The sequence below is a fragment of the Linepithema humile genome, chromosome 4 (genome assembly GCF_040581485.1).
Source record: "Linepithema humile isolate Giens D197 chromosome 4, Lhum_UNIL_v1.0, whole genome shotgun sequence".
Classification (NCBI taxonomy): Eukaryota; Metazoa; Arthropoda; class Insecta; order Hymenoptera; family Formicidae; genus Linepithema; species Linepithema humile.
The window spans coordinates 9530036-9551624 of NC_090131.1; the positions used below are offsets into that span (position 1 = coordinate 9530036).

Here is a 21589-nt window from a genome sequence, read left to right on the forward strand (position 1 = left end):
TATTCTAAAAGCAGCGAGAATGGAGTCACGCATCATTTTACGATTTGTGTTAACAATAGTATAAACATGCTTTTTTGTAATTTTTGATCCTCGTTTCTCCATTTCGATAGAAACCCTTTCATATACAGGATTTGAAGGTGTAAAGCTCTGCCATTTTCGTCGACTGTTTTAAATTCTTCGTTAGTGAGAATACTGTGTAAAATTTCTATATCATACATTTTGAAAAAACGTATGATATAAAAATTGTTGATCTGAAAGAAGTAATTCAACTTAATTTATGCAGCAAAGAATGTGCTGTACGAAAGAATCAACGACATTAATGTAGCCGAACAATGGCAGCGCATTAGGAATCGTGGAAACTGGAGAATAATAAAACATACGAGTCGCCGCGCAGTTTTGTACACAGAGACTCACTCCTGAGCGTAAGATCCTCCTTTCACGCGTCACGCCCCACTCTTCCGCGAAACAAAAGTTCTGGACGATTGATCTCGCAGCGCTTCGGTTTATAATAATTATCGTTAGAACTCTTCAGGAAGTCATCAAAACTGTCGATAGAACTGCCGATTATTGAAAAAAAATTTTATCCCTGTGGGACTTAGAAAATTTTCGGATCCGTAACTTCAATCGCCCAGAACTTTTTTGTTTCGCCTCGCAGCGCTTGGATTTATAATAATTATCGTTAGAACTCTTCGGGGGGCCATCAGAACTGTTGAGAGAATTGTCAATTATTGAAAAAATTTTTACTCCTGTGGAACTTAGAAAATTTTCGGATCCGTAACTTCAATCGCCCAGAACTTTTTTGTTTCGCCTTGCAGCGCTTGGATTTATAATAATTATCGTTAGAACTCTTCCGGGGGCCATCAGAACTGTTGACAGAACTGTCGATTGCCGAATAGAATTTTTTACTCTGTGGGACTTAGAAAATTTTCGAATATGAAACTTCAACAATTATCAAATTTGTGAAAAATAAAATTTCTATTCAGAGTTCCAGTGGCCCCCCAAATAGTTCTATAAATTTTTCTTATGACTTTTTTTTATTAGTCTAATATTTTCGGCTGTATTACGGCGCAAAAATTGAAAAATGTGAAGTTGGCCCCCCAAAAAAAAGAAAAAAAAATCCGTGCGTAGAAAAACAGAACTATTGATAAAACTTACATAGAACTTCAGAACTATGTGGGGGGCAACTAGAACTCTTGTTATTTTTTTATTTTTTCCACTTTGGGGGGCTAACTTCCTGAACCCAACTTTCTTCCATCACTGTATATACTGGCTTCTCAAACCAAGAACTCGATGACCAAATTCTAGTATTGTCATATAATAGAAATAAATATTTTTTCTATATATACTTGTACTTTGATCTTAACAAATGGACGGATTAAAATTATATTTGTATGTTATATGTGTGTCTACGCATGCACACAAAATTAAATTTGTTCTCTGTTCAAATTAAGCAAAAAAAATGTCTTACTAGAAAATATTTATGTAAGAAATCTTTTGCTAAATTTGAAGAAACAGTAATTTTAATGTACGTATATTTTTTGTGCTAGAAATATCTTCAGGAAATCCTACGAATAACTATTTATTATCGATCTGTATCGTTCGGATCATTTTGATCAAAATGGGATGTCCTGCGGAGATCGTACATAAGATATCCACAGGACATGCTACACGGGATACCCTCAGGTAATCCTACGGATAACGTTTTGCTCTGGATCAAACTGGGACCATTTCGATCAAATTGGGATGTCCTGGGGAGATCTTTGCTATGTGGGAACGTACATAAAAAATTATTTATTATTTTTTTATTATTTTTCTTGAAATATATCAATATTTTATTATTTTACCTTTTTTTTTTAGATAATTTCTATTTTGTACATAATTTCTATTCTGTATATTGCAATGAAATATCATAAAAAGATATACAAATATTCCAAAAATATCTTGAGATATATCAATATTTTAGTTTTTTTTTTTTTAATATGTACACCAGTGATAAAATTTTATTACATTGTAATTTAAGTAAGGAAGTTATTTGAAAGGAAGGAAGACGAGAGAAAAAAACTTTAATTCATACATTCTGATTCTCGAATAATAAGATCGATGTATACATTTCTCGTACACTTTAGTATTTCGAATCTGAGATCAGTATACATTTTATGTCTTAATGCAGACGAATCAAGTTTCTATACGAAACATTGAAAATTTCGCACTAACAACCAGCGGTTGCTCTATTAGCCTTTTTCATATATATTGATATGATATTATCACACGAGCCTCATATGGAAATTCTCTTATATTGATTTTCAAATGTATTTATTATTAAAGAACTTAAATGGTTTTATACGGTTCGTACGACTTCCCACCCATTATTATAATTTCGGTTATCTTGTTTTCTTTTATCTTTTGCCATTTTCATCGGTTCGCGAATCTTATCGATTGAGTCTCGCGTAAAGATGCGAACACTACGTGTTACCGCCACCGTGCCGGGACGTGACAATAGTCTTCTATTGGGATTCTTCTCGTCATGGTAACCATGGGAACTAAAGTATAAACATAGTGTATCTAAACCAGTTATAACATAACCCATAACGATTCTATTTTAACCAGTATTGCTCAGTGTAAGAAAAAGTTATTTATTATAATTTCAATAATACTTGACGTTTTTAATTAACTTCTGTTTTTTCACTACATTATTCAGATAGCCAAATGTTAACAATTTTGGTAATTTGATCAAATTTGCTGTCAATCTGCTAATATTGCTAATATTTTTTTTACTGAATACTTTATTCGTAAATCGAATGAAATGTTTCTATTATTTCTATACTAAATTAATCATAAGAGCTAATATTAAATGTGCTACAGGAATATTTAATATGAGATTCAAGATATCTGTACAAGAAAATAATAGTCATAAACGTTTACTTACTTGCGTCGCTTGGAATTCGACAGAAGAACTTTATTCGTGTGGGTAAGTAAACATAAAAATTATATTTATACGTAAGATCTGATTCTAAAAGGAGAATAGTATTCTACAATATAATGAGTAAATAAATTTAATAACATGACAAAATTAAATTACTTAGTTCTAAATTAAAACTAAATTTTTAACTTCTAAACTTCTAAAATAAATTATAAATTTAAATTTAGTAATGTTTATATATTGATAAAAGATTGAAATAGACATGTTACAGTAATTGCAATAAGTATACAATCTTTAAAAAAAAAACAAATATAAAATAAATAAAAGTTTAACTTGAGTATAATATTTACTATTTAATATGATTGTATCATAATAAAAATATTTTATAAGATAATTAATATTTTGTTACATAAAATATATTTTTAAATTAAACTATAAAAGCTATTGATTTAATAACACATACACATAGGAATGTAATTTGATAGGAAAAAAAAACAAAGAGTTTGCTCAATAATGAAAATCTCATTTTTGCACTTACATACAATATTGCTGAAAATAATACTATTTTAAACTATGTTTAGAGACAATTGTCGCAAATGTTTTTGGAATATCTCAATGGTATCAGAAATACCAATGATAATTATTGAATAGTATCAGAATAGAATAGAAACTCTCATGAAATATACAGAGTGGTCTACAGAATTGGACCCCGATTTCTAGCACTTGTCCTGTTGAACATGGAAAAAAATGGTCAAGGAAAAAGTTAAATGGCATAACATGAAAAATTTTTCTATGGATTTATTTTCTTTATTAGTGCGACAATGTATGCACTAGAAAAGTGCAATTGTACTTTTTTTTAAATGAAATATGTATCTTTTTTTTGCATAAATAGGTTCTTCTGAATAGTCTCTGTATAAAAATATTAGGATAAGATGTTCGAAAAATTAATATTTCACGAAATATTTGACATTTTTGAGTGAGGTATATGTTTTATTCAAGGATATTTAAACGTTTCACTGTATTTACAGTTATGGATTTTGAGTACAAACACTTGAGGACGTGTTGCTTTACACGTCCTCAAGTGTTTATACTCAAAAAAGCAGTACTATCAAAAAATTAACTTTTTAAAAAAAAGTTTTAAAAAAGGCGCCACGTACACGCTCTTGTCACAACTAAAACAAAATAGTATTGTTTTACTTTTCAAAAAAATTGTCGTATATGTGCCGGTTATTATGAAAGTCTAAGTCATTATTATGAAAGGCCTAAGTCATATATTTCTCGTTTCGAGATATTCAAACTTTTGCGTTTGACTATATTAAAAATATTTTTCCATCATGGTTTAAAATTTATCAAAAATTATAATGTTCTCCTGATGTTAAATTTATCTAACATCATTAAATTTTATAAATAACTTGCACGAAACTGTGTGTTTTTAACCGTTGAATAACTTATGCCACTTTCAAAATTAATAGTAGTCCTAATTGATGATTTACGATAACAAAAAATTAATAAATTTAATTGAAAAAATTACTTAAAAAGAAAGAAATTTATTTACTTTTAGAATTGTATTAACTATTTTAATTGTATTAATTATTTTTTAAAATTATTATTTTATCCGTTTCCATTTCTTGCAAACATTATTTCGTGGCTTATACTAAGTCTATGAAACAACGATCAAAATAACAATTAGTAATTTAATGTTTCGCAAAATTATTACGGCAATTTAATTATATTAAGCATTATTTACATTATTGATATTACATTTATAAATAAATATGAAATATTTTTGTAAAGTTAAATTTACCTGAGTCGCTGTCTGATGACATAATAGAAAAATATGTTGAAAATTATGATAATGTTACTTTTTCTGTCGCAATGTTAGAAAAAAAATGACTTATGCCACTATCAAAATAAGCATACAATTACATATGATAATAATGAAAATAACAACTTTATTTTATTGCTTATTTCATGTTAACTTTGCAAAAATTCTTCCATAATAATGAAATATAGTTGATATAATACAATATTAAAGAAAAATCTCATTTTTTTGGTTTTGTGACTTAGGCCACTTTCATAATAACCGGCACACATATTAAACCTTTCAAAAAAACCTGTCGTATATATTTAAACCTTTCAAAAAAACTTGTATATGTTAAAATTTTCAAAAAAAACTATTATATATACTTTCTACAAAAAAATATGATATCAGGAAATGGCGCCAAATGGAACTAAAGAACTATGAAAATAGTTGTACACTATTTCTATAAAACTCTTGTACATAAAGTTGTCGTATATATTTAAAAAAATATCTTTTAGAAAAAGCTGTCATATATATAATTAACTATATTATATACTATATTTTACCATATTTTACATATACTATATATATTATAAAAAATTAAATACATAAATAAACAAAAAAAAACAAAAATTAAAAAATTAAAAAAAAAAAGTTTAATTAAAAAATATAAAAAAATTTAATCAAAATAAAAAAATATTTATTAAAAAACGCAAAAAGCTTGGCGCTGTTACACCTTAAAGTATTATAAAGCAATGAAATTAACATGTACTTTACTGTAGCAGCGTAAATATTTAATAAATATTTTTTTATTTTGATTAAATTTTTTTATATTTTTTCATTTTTTGATTAAATATTTTTATTTTTAAAATATTTAAAAAATTTTTTAGTTTTTATTTTTTGAGAGATTTATACCTATTAAAATACGTGCGATTTAAGATTTAAGTTGATATTGATAAAGACCTGATCATAGGTCGAAATGTTTATCTTTTGTTATTTATTTGGGAAATTGTATATGTTTGCATGAACATCTAATATCGGCTCATTAGCTTCTTTTATTTTCATTTGATTTTTATCGTTTTGAGTTATAATAATTTTCGATTTTATAAATATAAATTTCTATTTAAATATTTAAATTTTTATTGGGATACAGAATCTTATTATTAAACATAAAATATTTGTTAATGAAAACTTATAATTATTATCATATATTGTAATATATGATAAATATATGATATGTAAATATTTTATTTTTTAATTCTTTATTTTTCTGTGAATATAAAATTAAATTAACATAAAAAATAATTTATACAATAACTTTACAGGGAAGATCATTTATTGATATGTTGGCGTTTAGAAAGTGGTACTGCACATTCCACTATTATAACAGAATTTCCAAATGACTTTTATCCTACGGATATGCAATGGCATCCATATTCTAACCAAGCTCCTTCTATCACCAAGCAATCATCTTTAGATGTATTATTAATTACAACAGCTGATGGTATGTTATTTACTTGAAGACATACGTATGAGTAAAATAGATGATGCTTTTGCACATAATGCTTTTAGTAAATTCATATTTTAAATGCTTATTCTACATTAAATTTATGTCTATTTGTATAAATTAATAATTTTAAGCTTTATAGTAATAAAAAAACTAATAAAAGTAAAAAGTAACAAGAAACATTAAATACGACAATAGAAAGTACAAATATTCCATAAGAAGATAATATACAGGGTGTCCCATTATAAAACATCCACGCAAATTACTCCGAAGATAAGGGTGATAGCAAAAAATGACCTTAACAAACGTTGTAGGATTAAAAGGGGGTCAACTGAGGGTGACCTTGACTTTGACCTTGAAGTCAATTTTCAAGGTTATTTGAAGGTCAGAGTTATTTTTTTAAATGGAAACCCCTATTTTTGATTCCAAAATCTAATAGCTGGTATCAAGAGCTTTTCAAAACACTATAATAAAGTTATTTTTCATTAAGTACTTTTTGAGTTATGAGGCTTGTAAATTACAGTATTTTGACATAAAATACAAAATATCTTGTAAAACATTCAATTTTTGGGAAGCTTACCTTAATACTTTTATGCATAAAATAATGAGACGAATCAATTGGTATAAAGAAAACACATAGTTGCTTTCAAGAAAAAAATATGTAGTTTGCAACATGCAACACAATTATGTACATTTATATGGACAATCAGAAATTTTGATGCACATTAGAAATTACCATCGGTTGCATGTTCAAAAAATATGAAAGAAATTTATGAAAACATGACAATTATACTGAAATGTATAAAATATGAAGAATATAAATGGTTAATTTGCGCAGACTTGAAAATGATACTTTTCAAGGACTTCAAGGCGGTTATATAAAATATAACTGTTTTCTTTATGAATAGGATAAACATTCTCATTTTATAAAAAAATGAAAGAAAACAATTAATTTCTGGAGAAAAAAGTTTTAAAAAATTTTCTAATAGATCGATACAAAGTAATTTTGCCACCATTACATATAAAGTCAGGCTTAATAAAAAATTTTACAAAAGCATTGGATAAAAATAGTGCAGCTTTTAAATATGTAAAAAACTTTTTCCATAATGAAACAAGGTAAAAAAAGTTAAAGCTGGAATATTTGTTAGTCCACAAATACAGAAATTAATAAAAGATAATAGTTTTGAATTGTACTTGAAAGAATCTGAATTAAAAGCTTAGAAAGCTTTCAAAAACCCTGTAAAAAACTTTTTAGATAACAGTAAAAACTCAAGTTATAAAAATATACACTACGCGTCAAAATTAAGGAATAGAAAATTTCGGGTCGATTTTTGGGTGTTTTTGGAGCGGCTGTATCTCCGCGAAAAATAGACGAAAAAAAAATTTAAATAAAGCGTTTTGAAGCTTGAAACTTCTAGTTTCTGAATCTTTGAAGAAAACTCCCGTATCATCATTTTTAACTGAGTATCCTCTATTGAACGGACCAATCCGGAAATGAAAAAAATTTTTATATTTTTTGTCAAATATCGATTCCACGACGTTAAAGCTCACACAATTTTCAACAATTTGCTTTTTTAGTGAATGCTGTGCGATTTTTTTTAACCGAGTTATTGGCGGTTAAAGTAAAATTGGTACCTCCAACTTTAAACATCCGTAGCTCCGGAACAAATTGTCGTACGACATTCACCATGAGCCTTTTGGAAAGTTCAATGTCTCCCCTATAAGACGCTGTCTTCAGAATTTTGATCTGACATTTGTTTTATTTCGATATTTCGATATATCGATCCTAACGACGTTAGGATTGTAAAAAACTTGAACTACACTTCTGTTAACTATGGATTGTAAAAAAATTTTTTCGTTTCGTATACTGTTTATTTAATTAATGCGTTGCGTTTTATTTGTTCTTGCAAAATAATACTGAAGAAAGCCTGATGACAGGCAGAAACGTTTATTTTAATGTAATTGTAATAATGGTAAAAACTAACATATGATAATCTTCGCCCAAATAACCTGCTGTGTGGCTCTTTACGCTCCTTTTAAATATTATTGATTTTGACAATCACTAAAGCCTGATACATCTATAATTTTTTATTTTATTGCTTCCGCTAAATTTGATCATTTGATCTACATGTCGCTTCTAAGTACAATTAGGAGAAATTTCGATCTCAAAAGTTACAGGCAATAATCGCTTTATTATTTTTCCTCGTCGGCATTTCTTATTCCGTACGCTAAAATCATCAACCATTACTTCCTCGCCAATTTGAAATGTGACGTTACGATGTCCTTTGCGAGCAGCTATTTGAGCAATGTGTTTATCCTCTATATTATCTGTTACGTCGGGTTTGAATAAATCAAATCTAGTTCTTAGCTCTCGTTTGTATCCTAGCCAGAGTTCGTCCTGTCGTACAATGCTCTATTGTATGATAATCAAATAAAACCATATTTATTGCTTGCTCGAGTGTTTTATCGCTCTTAATTATTTTTCCGACTTTATTCTTAAATGTTTCGACAAAATTTTCCACTGCTCCGTTTGTAGCAGGGTGATGAGGTGCTGAAACGCTTTGTTTAATACCGTTACTTTTCATAAATTCTCTACATTCAACGCTCGTGTACTGAGTTCCATTATTGGTAACCAAATGTCTCAGTAGTCCGAATCTTCCCAGTACTTTCTTAAATTCTGCTTTACCCTCGGTGCCTGTGTACAATTATTCATATCGATAACCTCTGGCCACTTAGAATGTGCATCTATTATCAACATAAATGTATTATCAACATAATATATATGTATGTCCATAAAAAAGACCTAAAAAATCACTATAAATTCTGCTCCAGAATTTATCCGGCCACGGCCACGGTGTTAACGATACATTCGCAGGTTTCTTTCGTTCTTGCGCGCAAACTGTACATGCTGCAGTTACTAATTCTATGTCTTTGTCGATGTTCGGCCACCACACATATGACCTAGCTATCATCTTCATTTTGATAATCCCAAAATGAGATGCATGTAACTCTCGCAACACACTCTCTCTTATTCTTTCTGGAATAACTACTCTATATTCTCACATTATACAACCCTTTTCGATTGTTAATTCATCTCGCTTCGTAAAATACTTTTCTTCGCTTTCGTTAAGGTTTCTCGGCCACATATTGTTTATATATTTACTAATCTGTGTTAGCGTTTTGTCGCGCTTTGTTTTTCTCGCAATTTCTACCGCATTTAGAGTTTCGATGCTTTCTTGCACATAATTTATCGCAGTGAACTCATCTTCGAACACTGGTATTACATCGTTTATCGGAAGTCTCGAAAATGCGTCACAATTACCGTTTTGCTTTGATTGAATATATTCTACTTTATATGAGAATCTTGATAAAAAATAAGCCCATCTCTGCAATCTGCTTGCTATCGTTAATAGAATTTTCTGTTTCTGGCCAAAAATGAATATCAAAGGTTTATGATCAGTTTTTAAAATAATATTTTTTCCGTATACATAATTGTAGAACTTTTTAAAATACAATTGCACTTGCTTCCTTATCAATTGGTGCACAATGCAGCTCCTTTTCCGGAATGATTTTAGACGCGTAAGCTATTGGTTTTTCGCTACCGTCTGCGTATTGATGTGACAAAATCGCTGATAATCCGTACGCTGAAGCATCGCATGCTAAGATAATTTTCTCTTTCAAATCATAATGCGCCAACACTTTTGGAGATGTTAATTCAGTTTTTGTCTATTCAAATGCTTTATCGCAACTTTTCGTCCATACGAATTTATTTCCCTTTGCGCACTCATATAGAGGTTTTAGCATTTTTGCTCTATCGGGGAGAAATCTTGCATAATACGTAATTAATCTTATAAAAGATTGTAATTGTTTAAGATTTCTTGGCTTCGGTGCCTTAATCATCGCTCTTACTTTAGTCATTGATTTATGCAAGCCCTTTTTATCGATCACGAATCCGAGAATGTCTAGTCTTTCCTTAAAGAATTCGCATTTCTTTATATTTACTTTAAGACCACAATTTTTGAGACGGTTAAATACTTCTTTTAACGTTTGAAAGTGCTCTTTATCGGTTGCTCCGGTGCAAAATATATTATCTAAATATGGAAATATACGCGCTCCATCAAAGCAGCTAATTATTGAAAAAGAGTAAACTTTACGGAATTTTATATTTTAATTTATTGTCAAGCCAAGAGGGTAGAGTGAATATACAGGGTGATTCAAAATAACCTGATGTCCTTGCAATACCATATTCTTGAGCGAATTCTTAGACGATTTTTCCTTTTACAAAATTTTGTCCGAAGCTTAGTTTTCGAGTTATAATTGAAAATAGTTTTCTACTTACGAGTCCGATACAACGGACAGACAGGGACGGTGTAATGTGTCATGAGACAATAGTAAACACTTGACAGTTTCATTATACGTTGCGCGTCCCTGCCTGCCCGTTGTACTGAACTCGTAAGTTGCTATTTATTTTCAATTATAACTTGAAAACTAAGCTTCGGACAAAATTTTGTAAAAGGAAAAATCGTCTCAGAATTCGCTCAAGAATATGGCATTGCAAGGACATCAGGTTATTTTGAATCACCCTGTATGTTGAATAGATTGATTCATTCACTGTTTTTGTTTCATATATTATTTTCCCGTAGTCACTACAAACGAAACTTCAAAGTGTAATGCGCTAATAGTTAACTTGCATGTGACAACGCGCTGCGCACGAAATGCAGCGATTATCTATAAGGGTGTAATGATGAAGGGATGCTTTAGTAACAATTTTAGTTAACTTTTCTTTTTCAAATATGTGATAACATGTCATTTTTATATTTATTTAACGACTGTTGCGCAACACAAGTGCGGTATAAACGATGCATCATGCAGCGCGACGCATATAGTGTGATACTGATGACTCATTTTTGAAAGTTGCGATTTCGGAACATAATAAAATCATATATAGTTAAATTCAGCGTAAAAAATATTACAACTTTTGTCAATACAAAAATTTTAAAATTCGAAAAAATAATAACAAGGAGTGGAGGTAAATTAAAAAAAATTATATTTCTTGAAAATCCAATTATACAGTTATTAAGCCCATTACAAGCCATACAACTTTTATTCGAAACATTTTTTGATATCTCCTACGGTTTTGGCGATATTTATACACAAAGAAAAAACCCCTTTTTTTCAAAGGGGCGTTTCACCCCTTAAATTTGAGTTAGGGCCGCTATAAAAAAATACGTGTCTTTTCAAATTGTATGTTTTACAACATATTTCAAGGAAAATCAAATCGGGGGCGGGGACACTTGTGAACGTTCCCTTGTTAGTTCTTGTTTGTAATACGAGTACATACAAATTGTTACCTAATGTTGCCTTTAACCTAACTGATAGACCGCGCAAAATACAGCATAAAGACAATATTTATAACTTAACCTTATCCTTTTATGGCTTCTGGGGGTCTATCTATGATCTTATTGATCAACACCTAGTAAATTTGCTCACTTTTGTCATTTTCACTACATTGCATGATACAGAATCAGTTTGGCGATGTTAAGTGAAAAGAATCAAATATTGATTACTCAAAAGAAAAATTAATCGGTTGAAAATTTCGATTAATTGAAAAGAAACTATCGGTTATTTCGATTAATCGATAAATCTCGCACATCCCTACGCGACAGTCGAATCAAATATTTTGAATGTTTTTCCATGTGCCGCATTTAAGAAAAGAGTTGAATGTGTCAGCCACAAATATAAAAGTGTGGCACGAGCGACTCGGACACATCAACGATCGTTATGTGAATTAATGAAGAAAGGACTCATAGAGAGCGTGACCGTGACGGACACCAATGACTTCTTCTGTGAAGCGTGTCAGCTCGGCAAGCTGCACAAATTACCTTTCGACAAACCGGTCGTAAAGGTGGCTCGAAAACCCGGAGAGTTCGTGCATAGTGACGTGTGCGGGCCAATGCAGACGCGATATCTTGGCGGTGCGGAGTATTTTGTGACATTCAAAGACGATGCCACCGCCTTTTGCTACGTGTATTTTCTCAAGCATAAAGCAGACGTTTTCGATCAATTCGTGGAGTTTGAACGGATGCTTGTCAACAAGTTTGATCGACTGGTAAAAACGTTACGAGCTGACAACGGTACCGAATATTGCAATAAGAAATTGCGGAATTACTTGGCATCGCGGGGGATAAAGATGGAGAATACGGCTCCATACATTCCGGCACAGAATGGACGATCGGAACGAGACAATCGGACCATCGTCGAGTGCGCCAGAACGATGCTTTTAGCAAAAGACTTACCAACAAGTCTATAGGCAGAAGCCGTGAGCACGGCAGTCTACACGTTGAATCAAGCGGGACGATCGGGACCGGGCGGAAGCAAAACACCATACGAACTGTGGACAGGCAAGAAGCCGAACCTGAACCACAAGATTTTCGGATCGGTGGTCTATGTCCACACTCCGAAGCAGTTCGTCAAGAAGTTCTATCAAGCAAGGTCAAAAAAGACGATTCTCGTCGGCTACCAAGGAGACTCATCGAATTGCAGGTTGTACAACTGTGAAACAATGTCTGTATCTGTTTCAAGGAATGTCGTATTCAACGAGCACGCGGGTAGAGAGAAACGAGAGACGACAGCGACATCTGGAGTAGAAGTAGTGTTACCAAAGCATCCGCAGCACTACAACTAAGAAGAAACTCGAGACAACGAGAAACCTGCGGTCGATAATGCAGATGAAGACAGCAACGAAGAAGCAGTGGTCGATAACGCAGACGCCATCTCTGTCGATGACCGAGCAAGACCGTCGGTAAATGAGCCACTAAGAGATCGCGATAAAATTCGTCCCCCTTCTAGATACGAGGTAAATTTGGTCGAGCACCAAGTTCCTGCAACGTTCCAGGAAGCGGTGACTGAGTCGGACGCTTCGAAATGGATCGAAGCAATAAAAGAAGAGCTCAAAGCGCATGGAAGAAACAAGACGTGGACGATTGTGCCGAGAGTTCCTGGCAAAAAGACGATAGACTCAAAATGGGTCCTTAAAATCCTGCGAGATACGAGTAGAAGTGTACATCGTTTCAAGGCGCGCCTGTGCGCGTGAGGATTTCAGCAGCGGGAAGGAGAAGATTACACTGAAACATTTTCACCGGTCGTGAGATATTACTCATTACGTGTACTTCTGGCAATCACAAAAGATGATCTCGAGGCTATCCAGTTTGACGTGCGGACCGCATTCTTGTACGGAGAACTGCTGGAAGACATCCACATAGAAGTTTCGGCCTCAGGCCTCAGGGCTCAAGGCCTCAACGTCGACAAAGAAAAAAATGTCAGCGCGGCGTGTAAGCTTAGCAAATCCCTATACGGGTTAAAACAAGCACCCAGATGCTGGAACGCAAAATTTTCTAATTTTTTAAGACAGTTTAATCTTAAGGAAACAGATGCTGATAAATGTATATTTTTCGGGAGTTTTCAGGGATCTGAGATATATTTAGCGCTATTTGTTGACGACGACATTATCGCGGCAAAATCTAAGGGAGTACTCGAGTCAATTGTGAAAACACTAAGCGAGACGTTTGAGATCACCCTAGGGAATTATAGTACCTTTGTCGGGTTACAAATTGAGCAAGATAGAGTCAACAAAACAATGTTCATACATCAAAGCGCCTACGCGAAACAAATAATCGAAAAATTTGGAATAAAAAATTCAAAAGGAGTGTCTGTACCGGCAGATCCTCACACCGTACTGTATCCAGTCGAGTCAGATTGTGACATAGAAAACAGTGTACCGTACCGTACCGTCAGATTACTCATGTTTTTAGCAATTGTATCCCGCCTAGATATTGCGTTTGCTGTCAACTCTGCGAGTAAGTTCCTTAATAGGCACAGTAAGAGTCACTGGCGGGCTGTGAAACGCATTTTCGCGTACCTAGTCACTACTGTCAATGTAGAAATAGAATATCGAAAATACGAAAAAGAATCTGTATTGGTAAGTTACTCAGACGCAGATTATGCGGGTGACATTGAGACAAGAAAGTCTACGACTGGTTACGCCTTTACCTTAACAAATGGTCTAGTCACGTGGGCGTCTCAACGTCAAAAAGTAGTGTCAATGAGCACTACCGAATCTAAGTATATAGCAGCGTCAAGTGCGGCAAAAGAAGCCATCTGGTTGTGAAATTTGTTAAACGGCATCGGGCATGGATGTAATAAAGCTACCGTAATATATGTCGATAACCAAAGCGCGATTTGTCTTGTGAAAAATCCTCAATTTCACAAAAGAACCAAACATATAGATATACGCTATCATTATATAAGAGAGAGAGTCAAAAACCGAGAAATAGAAGTCAAATATGTACCGACACAATGTAAGCGAGCTGATATTTTTACGAAGGCTCTCGCAAAAGATTTGTTTAGCAGAATGTGTACGAGTCTAAAGTTGCGTGAAAAATCCACCGAGTACGCAAACAGCGGAAGTATTGAGGCATGTTTTTGTACTTGCTGAACAAATTTAAAATGTGCGTTTAATGTGGCGCCTCTATAAGCTTCCGTTGGCAAAATTGGAATCATCTCTAGACGAGACGAAGAGAGCAAGTCACGCGCAATCATCCGTGCTGTACACACGCGTTAACGAGCTTACGAATAAAACAATCTGTGCTAAAAAGAAAGACTTTTCTTTTATCCTCTCCTTCCAAGGTGGAACAAAAATCTGCTTTTAGTCAAACACGCCTCCTATTCATTACCATTCGAGGCTTGACGGCCGAGCCGCCGATAGCGCGTCTGGCTCAAAAGCGTTCCTATGTAAGAAATAGACTAGGATTGTACTTTTCATGAAATCGTTATTAACATTTATATAGGGATGGTCCTGACTCAGGACTCCCGAGTCAGAATATTAGACGCGCTATCGGCGGCTTGGCCGTCGAGCCTCGAGCGGTAATGGACGACGTCTCGGGAATCGGCTTGAAATGTACATCTAATTCCGAGCACTGCTCTAGAATAAAGTTGATAATGTTAAAAAATAATTTTAAAAAGTGAAAGATTTTTATAGAAAAGAAATAAAAGAATTGAATATTTTAAAAATATTTCTACATTGCTTAATTTTTAGGAAAATACCATTTAGTCAATAAAAATGGTCGCATCGAAAAAAGTATTGACGCTCATAAAGGTGCAACAATATTAGGCAGGTGGAGCAATGATGGTTCTGCATTATTGACAGGTATATAATTATTTAATTTTTAATAATTTTTGTTTTTCAAAAATATGGTTGCGATTGCAGCTGGAGAAGATGGATTCATCAAGATATATTCACGAAGTGGTATGCTTCGTTCTACATTGGTAAAAGCAAGTTTGCCTGTACTAACATCAAGTTGGAGTCCTGATTCTTCAATGATTTTGTATTCTCAAGGTGGAAATTTACTTCTTCAGCCATTTAATTCCAATTGCAAACCACGCAAGGTAATTAAACATAACCTTTTCCTTACCAAAGAAAATTAGCTATTATTATGGTTTTGAGCGCCACGAGCGAATAGTAATGAGTCGTACACAGATTAATAGAGAAGTGTTGGGAACAGAGACCCGGATCAACATTATATTTCAGTTCGGCTACGATTACGGTCTAATAAAATATTTGGTAATTGTTCGAGTTTGGGTTTTTTAGTTAATAAAGAAAATTGAAACTGTTTAAATAGCGATTTTTTCGGTTACTATTACGGTTTTTTAAAAATTAGTTCTTAAACACAATTAATTTAAATTAGAATTGAGATTTGGAGAATATTTCAGTGAAACATTTTAGATATAATTTAAAAATCAAAAGCAAAATTTGCAGAAAAAAATTTGCATTAGAAATGAACATTGAACGTTTAACGTGATCAGTTTATCAAGAGTGTGCAAAGAAAATACCCGACAAAATTGCATGCGTACAATTTATAAATACGCTAAATGACAAATATGTAAAATCGACATTTCAATTAGAAAGAATTAATACACTAAAAGTAGCTATAGAAAGATGATAATTAGTACGTAATTAAATTTATGACATAAAGAATGACGTACTGTGCAAGTAAGAAACGACATGATAGTCAATCACGTTTTTGAGAATAATATACATATATTAAGGAGATGTTAACGTGACAACCGAATTTCAATGCGAAAGCACTATCATTTAAATGATATTAAAATGATATTAAATAAAATTAAAAATGAAATTGGCTTACCAACATAAAGTCTGTGTATATGTATTTGTTGTGTTAGTAATTTATTACACCGACGTATGGTCTCTGTGTGTGTCGTCGGATGGTTTGTAAACGAACGACGCTCGTACTTCTTTCCTTGACCGAAATTTCGCCGTAAAGCTGCAATATAATGTAGACGAAATAGGCGCATACAAGATGTCAAATAAATATGAACTAAATATGACAAAATAATATATTTGAAAAATATACATATAATACTATACATTGTAACGAAGTGGATTTTTGCGAAGCGGAGAATAGCTCGACGGTTCGTCAGAATTCGTTCGGGTGATTGTCGAGAGACTCTAAATTAATAGATATTACTTAAACAAATATAAATTTATTCAAACAATTAAAGATGAAAATGATACAAAAATAACTCTGAGTACATAAGTAATTGTTACCAAAACTAATTATTGCAATGGTGGTATTATAATCGAAAACAAATCAACTCTCGGAATTAAATAAACAGCGGAAGTGCAAGAATAAATAATGTATTCGGTCGGAGTACGCCTTTCCGGAATTAATTAATAAATCTAATTAAATCTAACTCGGTCGGTGAAAAACAAGTATAATACGAATAATAATAATACCGCATGTATCTGAGCTGGATACGTCGTAGACGGTTGCTGGAACGCTTCGGCCGGAATGAGAAACGCCTCCAATACGGAAATACCGGAAGTCGGTTGCCGGAACTAACTGACCGGAGTGAGGAACACCTCACTTACGGAGATACCGGAAGTCAGTCGCCGGGAACACCCGACCGGAGTGAGGAACACCTCACTTACGGACCGACAGAAAACAGGAAGCTGGTTGCCGGGAACATCCGATCGGAGTGAGGAACACCTCACTTACGGATCGACAGAAAACAGGAAAGTCGGTTGCCAGGATCACCCGGCCGGAGTGAGGAATACCTCACTTACGGAACCAACATATATTGACAGGAAATCAGCTACCGGAAATGTCCGGCCGAAGTAGAGAACGCCCTGCTTACTGTCCGACTATCAGGTCGGGAGCGAGTGCGAGTACGACTTGTGCTTTAGGATACTCTCTGAGGCTTGTCCGAGTCGTACTCGGGGAAATGGTGCTGGTCTGCTCCGTGGGCCGGCTTTTATACCGGCCGCGCTACCCCTACGGGGCGCTACCCTACCTGGTAGCTATCTCTACTCGGGTTGCTACCCCCAAGCTGGGGGATCGGAATGCGGCCCGCAATGGGGGGTGTTACTTCACGCAGCCCGATCGGCGCTTGGTAACAGCGCGAAAACACGCACTGTTACAACATTTATCTGAAGAAAAATGTCATATGCTTTCCTTATTTTTATTCTTACATAATGAATACAAAAATTAACTAATTAATCAATTAATAAATATATACATATATTGAACATATAGTTATCTTTATTTTGCATTTTATACAATAACAACTGAAATAATGAGTATATATTATTGCAGTCATTATATAAAATACAAAATAAAATTGTAACGGTACGCCAATGTACCGTTACTAAAGCGCTTATGACGTTCCCCATTTGTACAGATCACCCTAGTGTGGGGTGATCCCTACTATGCGTCGCCGGTCACAAGTGGAGGCTGACTCATCGACCGGGTATAAAAGGCGGCCTGGCCGACGAGTCGGCACCAGTTCCTGTCCGCTGCGTGCTTGCAGCGGACTCCGATCCCTACCAAACCTGTCCTGTCTCGACCGAAAAGAAGGATGCAACCTCTCTTAACCAGGGTACTCCCGGTGTGCGGTCGATCCGTATATTTCGTCACCTGATCAACCGGGAAAGGGTATTACCTCTCTTAAGCCAGGGTTACCCGACTTCCGGACTGAGAGTACGGTGATATCTCAATCCCATCGACATATAGAATGGACTGAGCATCGCGATGGGTAAGCGCGCGCCTGCTTTAGAGTGAGAGGTATTACATCTGAGGCCTATGTTTGTTTCTCTTGCAAGCTTCTGATTTGTTATTTCGTCCCCCTCCAGAATTCTAGCAGTAACATAGCATTAAATTTGACACCTCACCTTCGCCTACTCGCTTTGGAATAACGTGAAACGTTTATCTTTATCTTTAAAAATTAAAAAATGGTTTTAAGGTGTTTTGTGTGCAAAATTACGTATGATAAAAATAAAAAGGATATACAGATGCATAAGTAAGTACATTAAAAGTATTTTTTATAGGACATTATTGTAACACATTCTTTAAACATATTGTTTTAAAGCTGTATATAATTATATTATATACGTAACTTGCATAGTTTTGTTAAATATATATTAAAATTATATATTATATAATAAAATTAAGATATGTAATAGTATGTAATAAAAATTGTGTAAAGTAAAATTATAAAAAGTTAGGTTAGATTATGCGTTTTACAGATAAGAGATATTTAGAACATTATTTTAAATATTTTGTAATATAATAATAATTGAATTATACAATATAAAGTAATACATTATCATTATTTTCAGAGTTCCAGAAAAAGAACACATAAAGAAATTATGGTTATCTGCATTAAACATCAAGCAGATCAGTCCAAATGCAAGAGTGTGTTCAAAACATTTTAATGAACAAGATTTCACAAAAAGTATTGTTGGGGAAAGAAAATATATCAAATCTGAGTCCCATCTATAAACTTGCAGTCCCATCTATGCAGTCCCATCTATAAATTTACAGAAAAATGGAGAAACCACTGATCGTAGCAACTCTGAGAGCATAGAAGAGAGCATAGAAGAGAGCATAGAAAGTACACAATACTGCAACAAGGAACATACATGTTTGAAAAGGTAATTTACAAACAAAATATTGAATAATTACTGTTGATAAGTGTTATTATTTTTATGCTTAAGATCCTTAGCAATGGAACAGGCAACTGAAGATGAAGTAGTGCCTCGAAAAAATATTAGAACATTTCGTGATATAGACGTCAAACAGGTTTCACAATCACCGTTTGAAGCAGAAACCTGCTTGGAAGCACTCATTGAAGAACTGCATGAAAAACGGAAGGAGATAAAACGATTTAAGGTGCGTTCGGGGAGACGCTATTAGCGCTATTTGCGTCATTCTATCTTTATCGCTCATTAGACATAAAACAAGGATAGAATGACACAATAGCGCTGATAGCGCGCTCCCCGAACGCATCCTTAGAGATAAAGTCGGAAAACTACAGAAAACAGTTAAAGATTTACGCTCACTGATGAAGACTTTAAAAGATAATAATTTAATAACAAGCACAGCTAGAGATATATTACAAGTAAGTAATTAGTTTCAATGTAAACAATACATTCTACAATGTATGTTAACAATAATGGCGATATATATATGTGTATGTATGTATGTAGAATGTATTGTTTACATTGCTCTCATTATTGCAAATATTTCTAGCAAAAATACCCACTGCGGAGAGTTATTTTGTCGTGATCATTGTAAATTATGTGTACATTAATACGTATCAAAATTATGTATTCTTTTCCAGTCAACAGAATCTCCTGCACCTGTAGCATTAGTACAAAAAGTACTTTCACACAAGCATAAATTTAATGCTTTTCCTCCAGAATTGAAAACTTTTGCAGCCACATTACACTTCTACTCTCCTAAAGCCTATGACTTCGTCCAGAGATCATTTATAAATATTTTACCACATCCTTCCACAATCCGTAAATGGTACTATTCTATCGATGGATCCCCCGGAATTTCACAACCTGCATTAGATTGTTTAACAAAAAAAGCACGCGAAGCTATTGAAAAGAATCACACTATTCTTTGCGGTTTACAAATTGATGATATGTCTATAAAAAAACAGATTGACTTTAATGGAAAAGAATACATAGGTTTCATTAATTTTGGGACAAAACTAGATAGTGATGAATTGCCTTTAGCTAAAGAAGTGGTTGTTATTATGGCAGTAGCTATTAACGAACATTGGAAAATACCAGTTGCGTATTATTTCATCGATGCATTGACTGCAAGGAATCGTGCTAATATTATTACAAACGTTTTAAAAAGTATCCATGAAACAGGTATTGACATAATTTTATTAACTTTTGACGGTCCACAATATAATTTTACTATGGCAAATATATTAGGTGCACAATTACAAGTTGATAAAGAGTTGCAAGTATTCTTTCTGCATCCAATTACTAAAAAACGAATATATATCATATTAGATGCATGTCATATGATTAAATTAGTTAGAAACTGTTTTGCTAAATATAAAGTTCTTCAAAATAAGAATAACGAAGAGATACGATATGACTTTGTACAAAAATTGATAAACATACAAGAAAAATATGGATTACATGTAAATACTAAAGTTAGACTTCGACACTTAAATTGGTACAACGAAAAAATGAAAGTTTGTCTCGCGGTTCAAGTTTTAAGCAATAGTGTGTCAAAAGGTATGCAGTATCTCCGAGAATCTATTAAACTCCCGGAATTCGCAAATAGTAAGGCAACAGAAGAATTTTGCTTAATGTTTAATGATATTTTTGATGTCTTAAATTCTCGAAATAAGTTTTGTATTACTCCATCTAGACAACCTATTACTACGAAAAATTTAACAGAAATTACACAAAAAATTAATTGTTTCATAGATTATATATTTTCTTTAAAATATCAAGGAGTTTCAATTTTACATTTAAAACGCAAAACTGGATTTTTTGGGTTAATTATTACTTTAAATAGTATTGTAGGAATATTTAAAAATTGGATACAAAAAAACAATAATATGTCGTATTTTTTAACATATAAGTTATCCCAGGACGTCTTGGAATTATTTTTTTCTGCAGTACGAAATCATTGTGGTCATAATAACAACCCTACTTGTACGCAATTCATGGCTGTCTTTAAAAAATTGCTAACGCATGCACAAGTTAGCGGTTCAAAATATGCAAATAGCGTTGCTTTAGACGATACTATCTTTTTAAATATTACTTCCACTAATATACATAAAGATAATATTGATAATATACAAAATTTTATTATATAATATTTATAGTTACATGTATTTCTTATATTTCTTATATCATGTATTTCTATATCTATCTTATATCTATTGATGCATAAATAAAATTGTTTTTGTTAACTTATGTCTTATTCTATTTATGACTGCAGATTTTTGTATAACTGAAGAAAATGAC

General features: G+C 32.9%; 1 protein-coding gene and 1 long non-coding RNA gene across 10 annotated transcripts in view; both read left to right on the forward strand.

Moving 5' to 3' along the window:
* The first annotated feature begins 1678 nt into the window (after positions 1-1678).
* Positions 1679-21589, forward strand: part of Oseg5 (intraflagellar transport protein Oseg5) — a 323588-nt gene continuing 303677 nt past the window's right edge. For 2 of the 9 annotated variants that reach the window (XM_067354039.1, XM_067354040.1), the window contains exons 1-5: positions 1683-2618; positions 2863-2968; positions 6047-6225; positions 15323-15433; positions 15494-15672. In XM_067354039.1, coding sequence (XP_067210140.1) covers positions 2874-2968; positions 6047-6225; positions 15323-15433; positions 15494-15672 — 564 coding nt within the window. In that variant the 5' untranslated portion in view covers positions 1683-2618; positions 2863-2873. Of the gene's footprint in view, positions 2722-2862; positions 2969-6046; positions 6226-15322; positions 15434-15493; positions 15673-21589 lie in introns of all 9 variants that reach the window. The other 7 variants (XR_010889949.1, XM_067354037.1, XM_067354041.1 and 4 more) reach the window with 6 other exon arrangements.
* LOC136999638 (uncharacterized) lies at positions 18167-20227 on the forward strand. Its single transcript, XR_010889953.1, has 3 exons — positions 18167-18603; positions 18923-19237; positions 19301-20227. It is a non-coding gene; the product is annotated as an uncharacterized lncRNA (long non-coding RNA).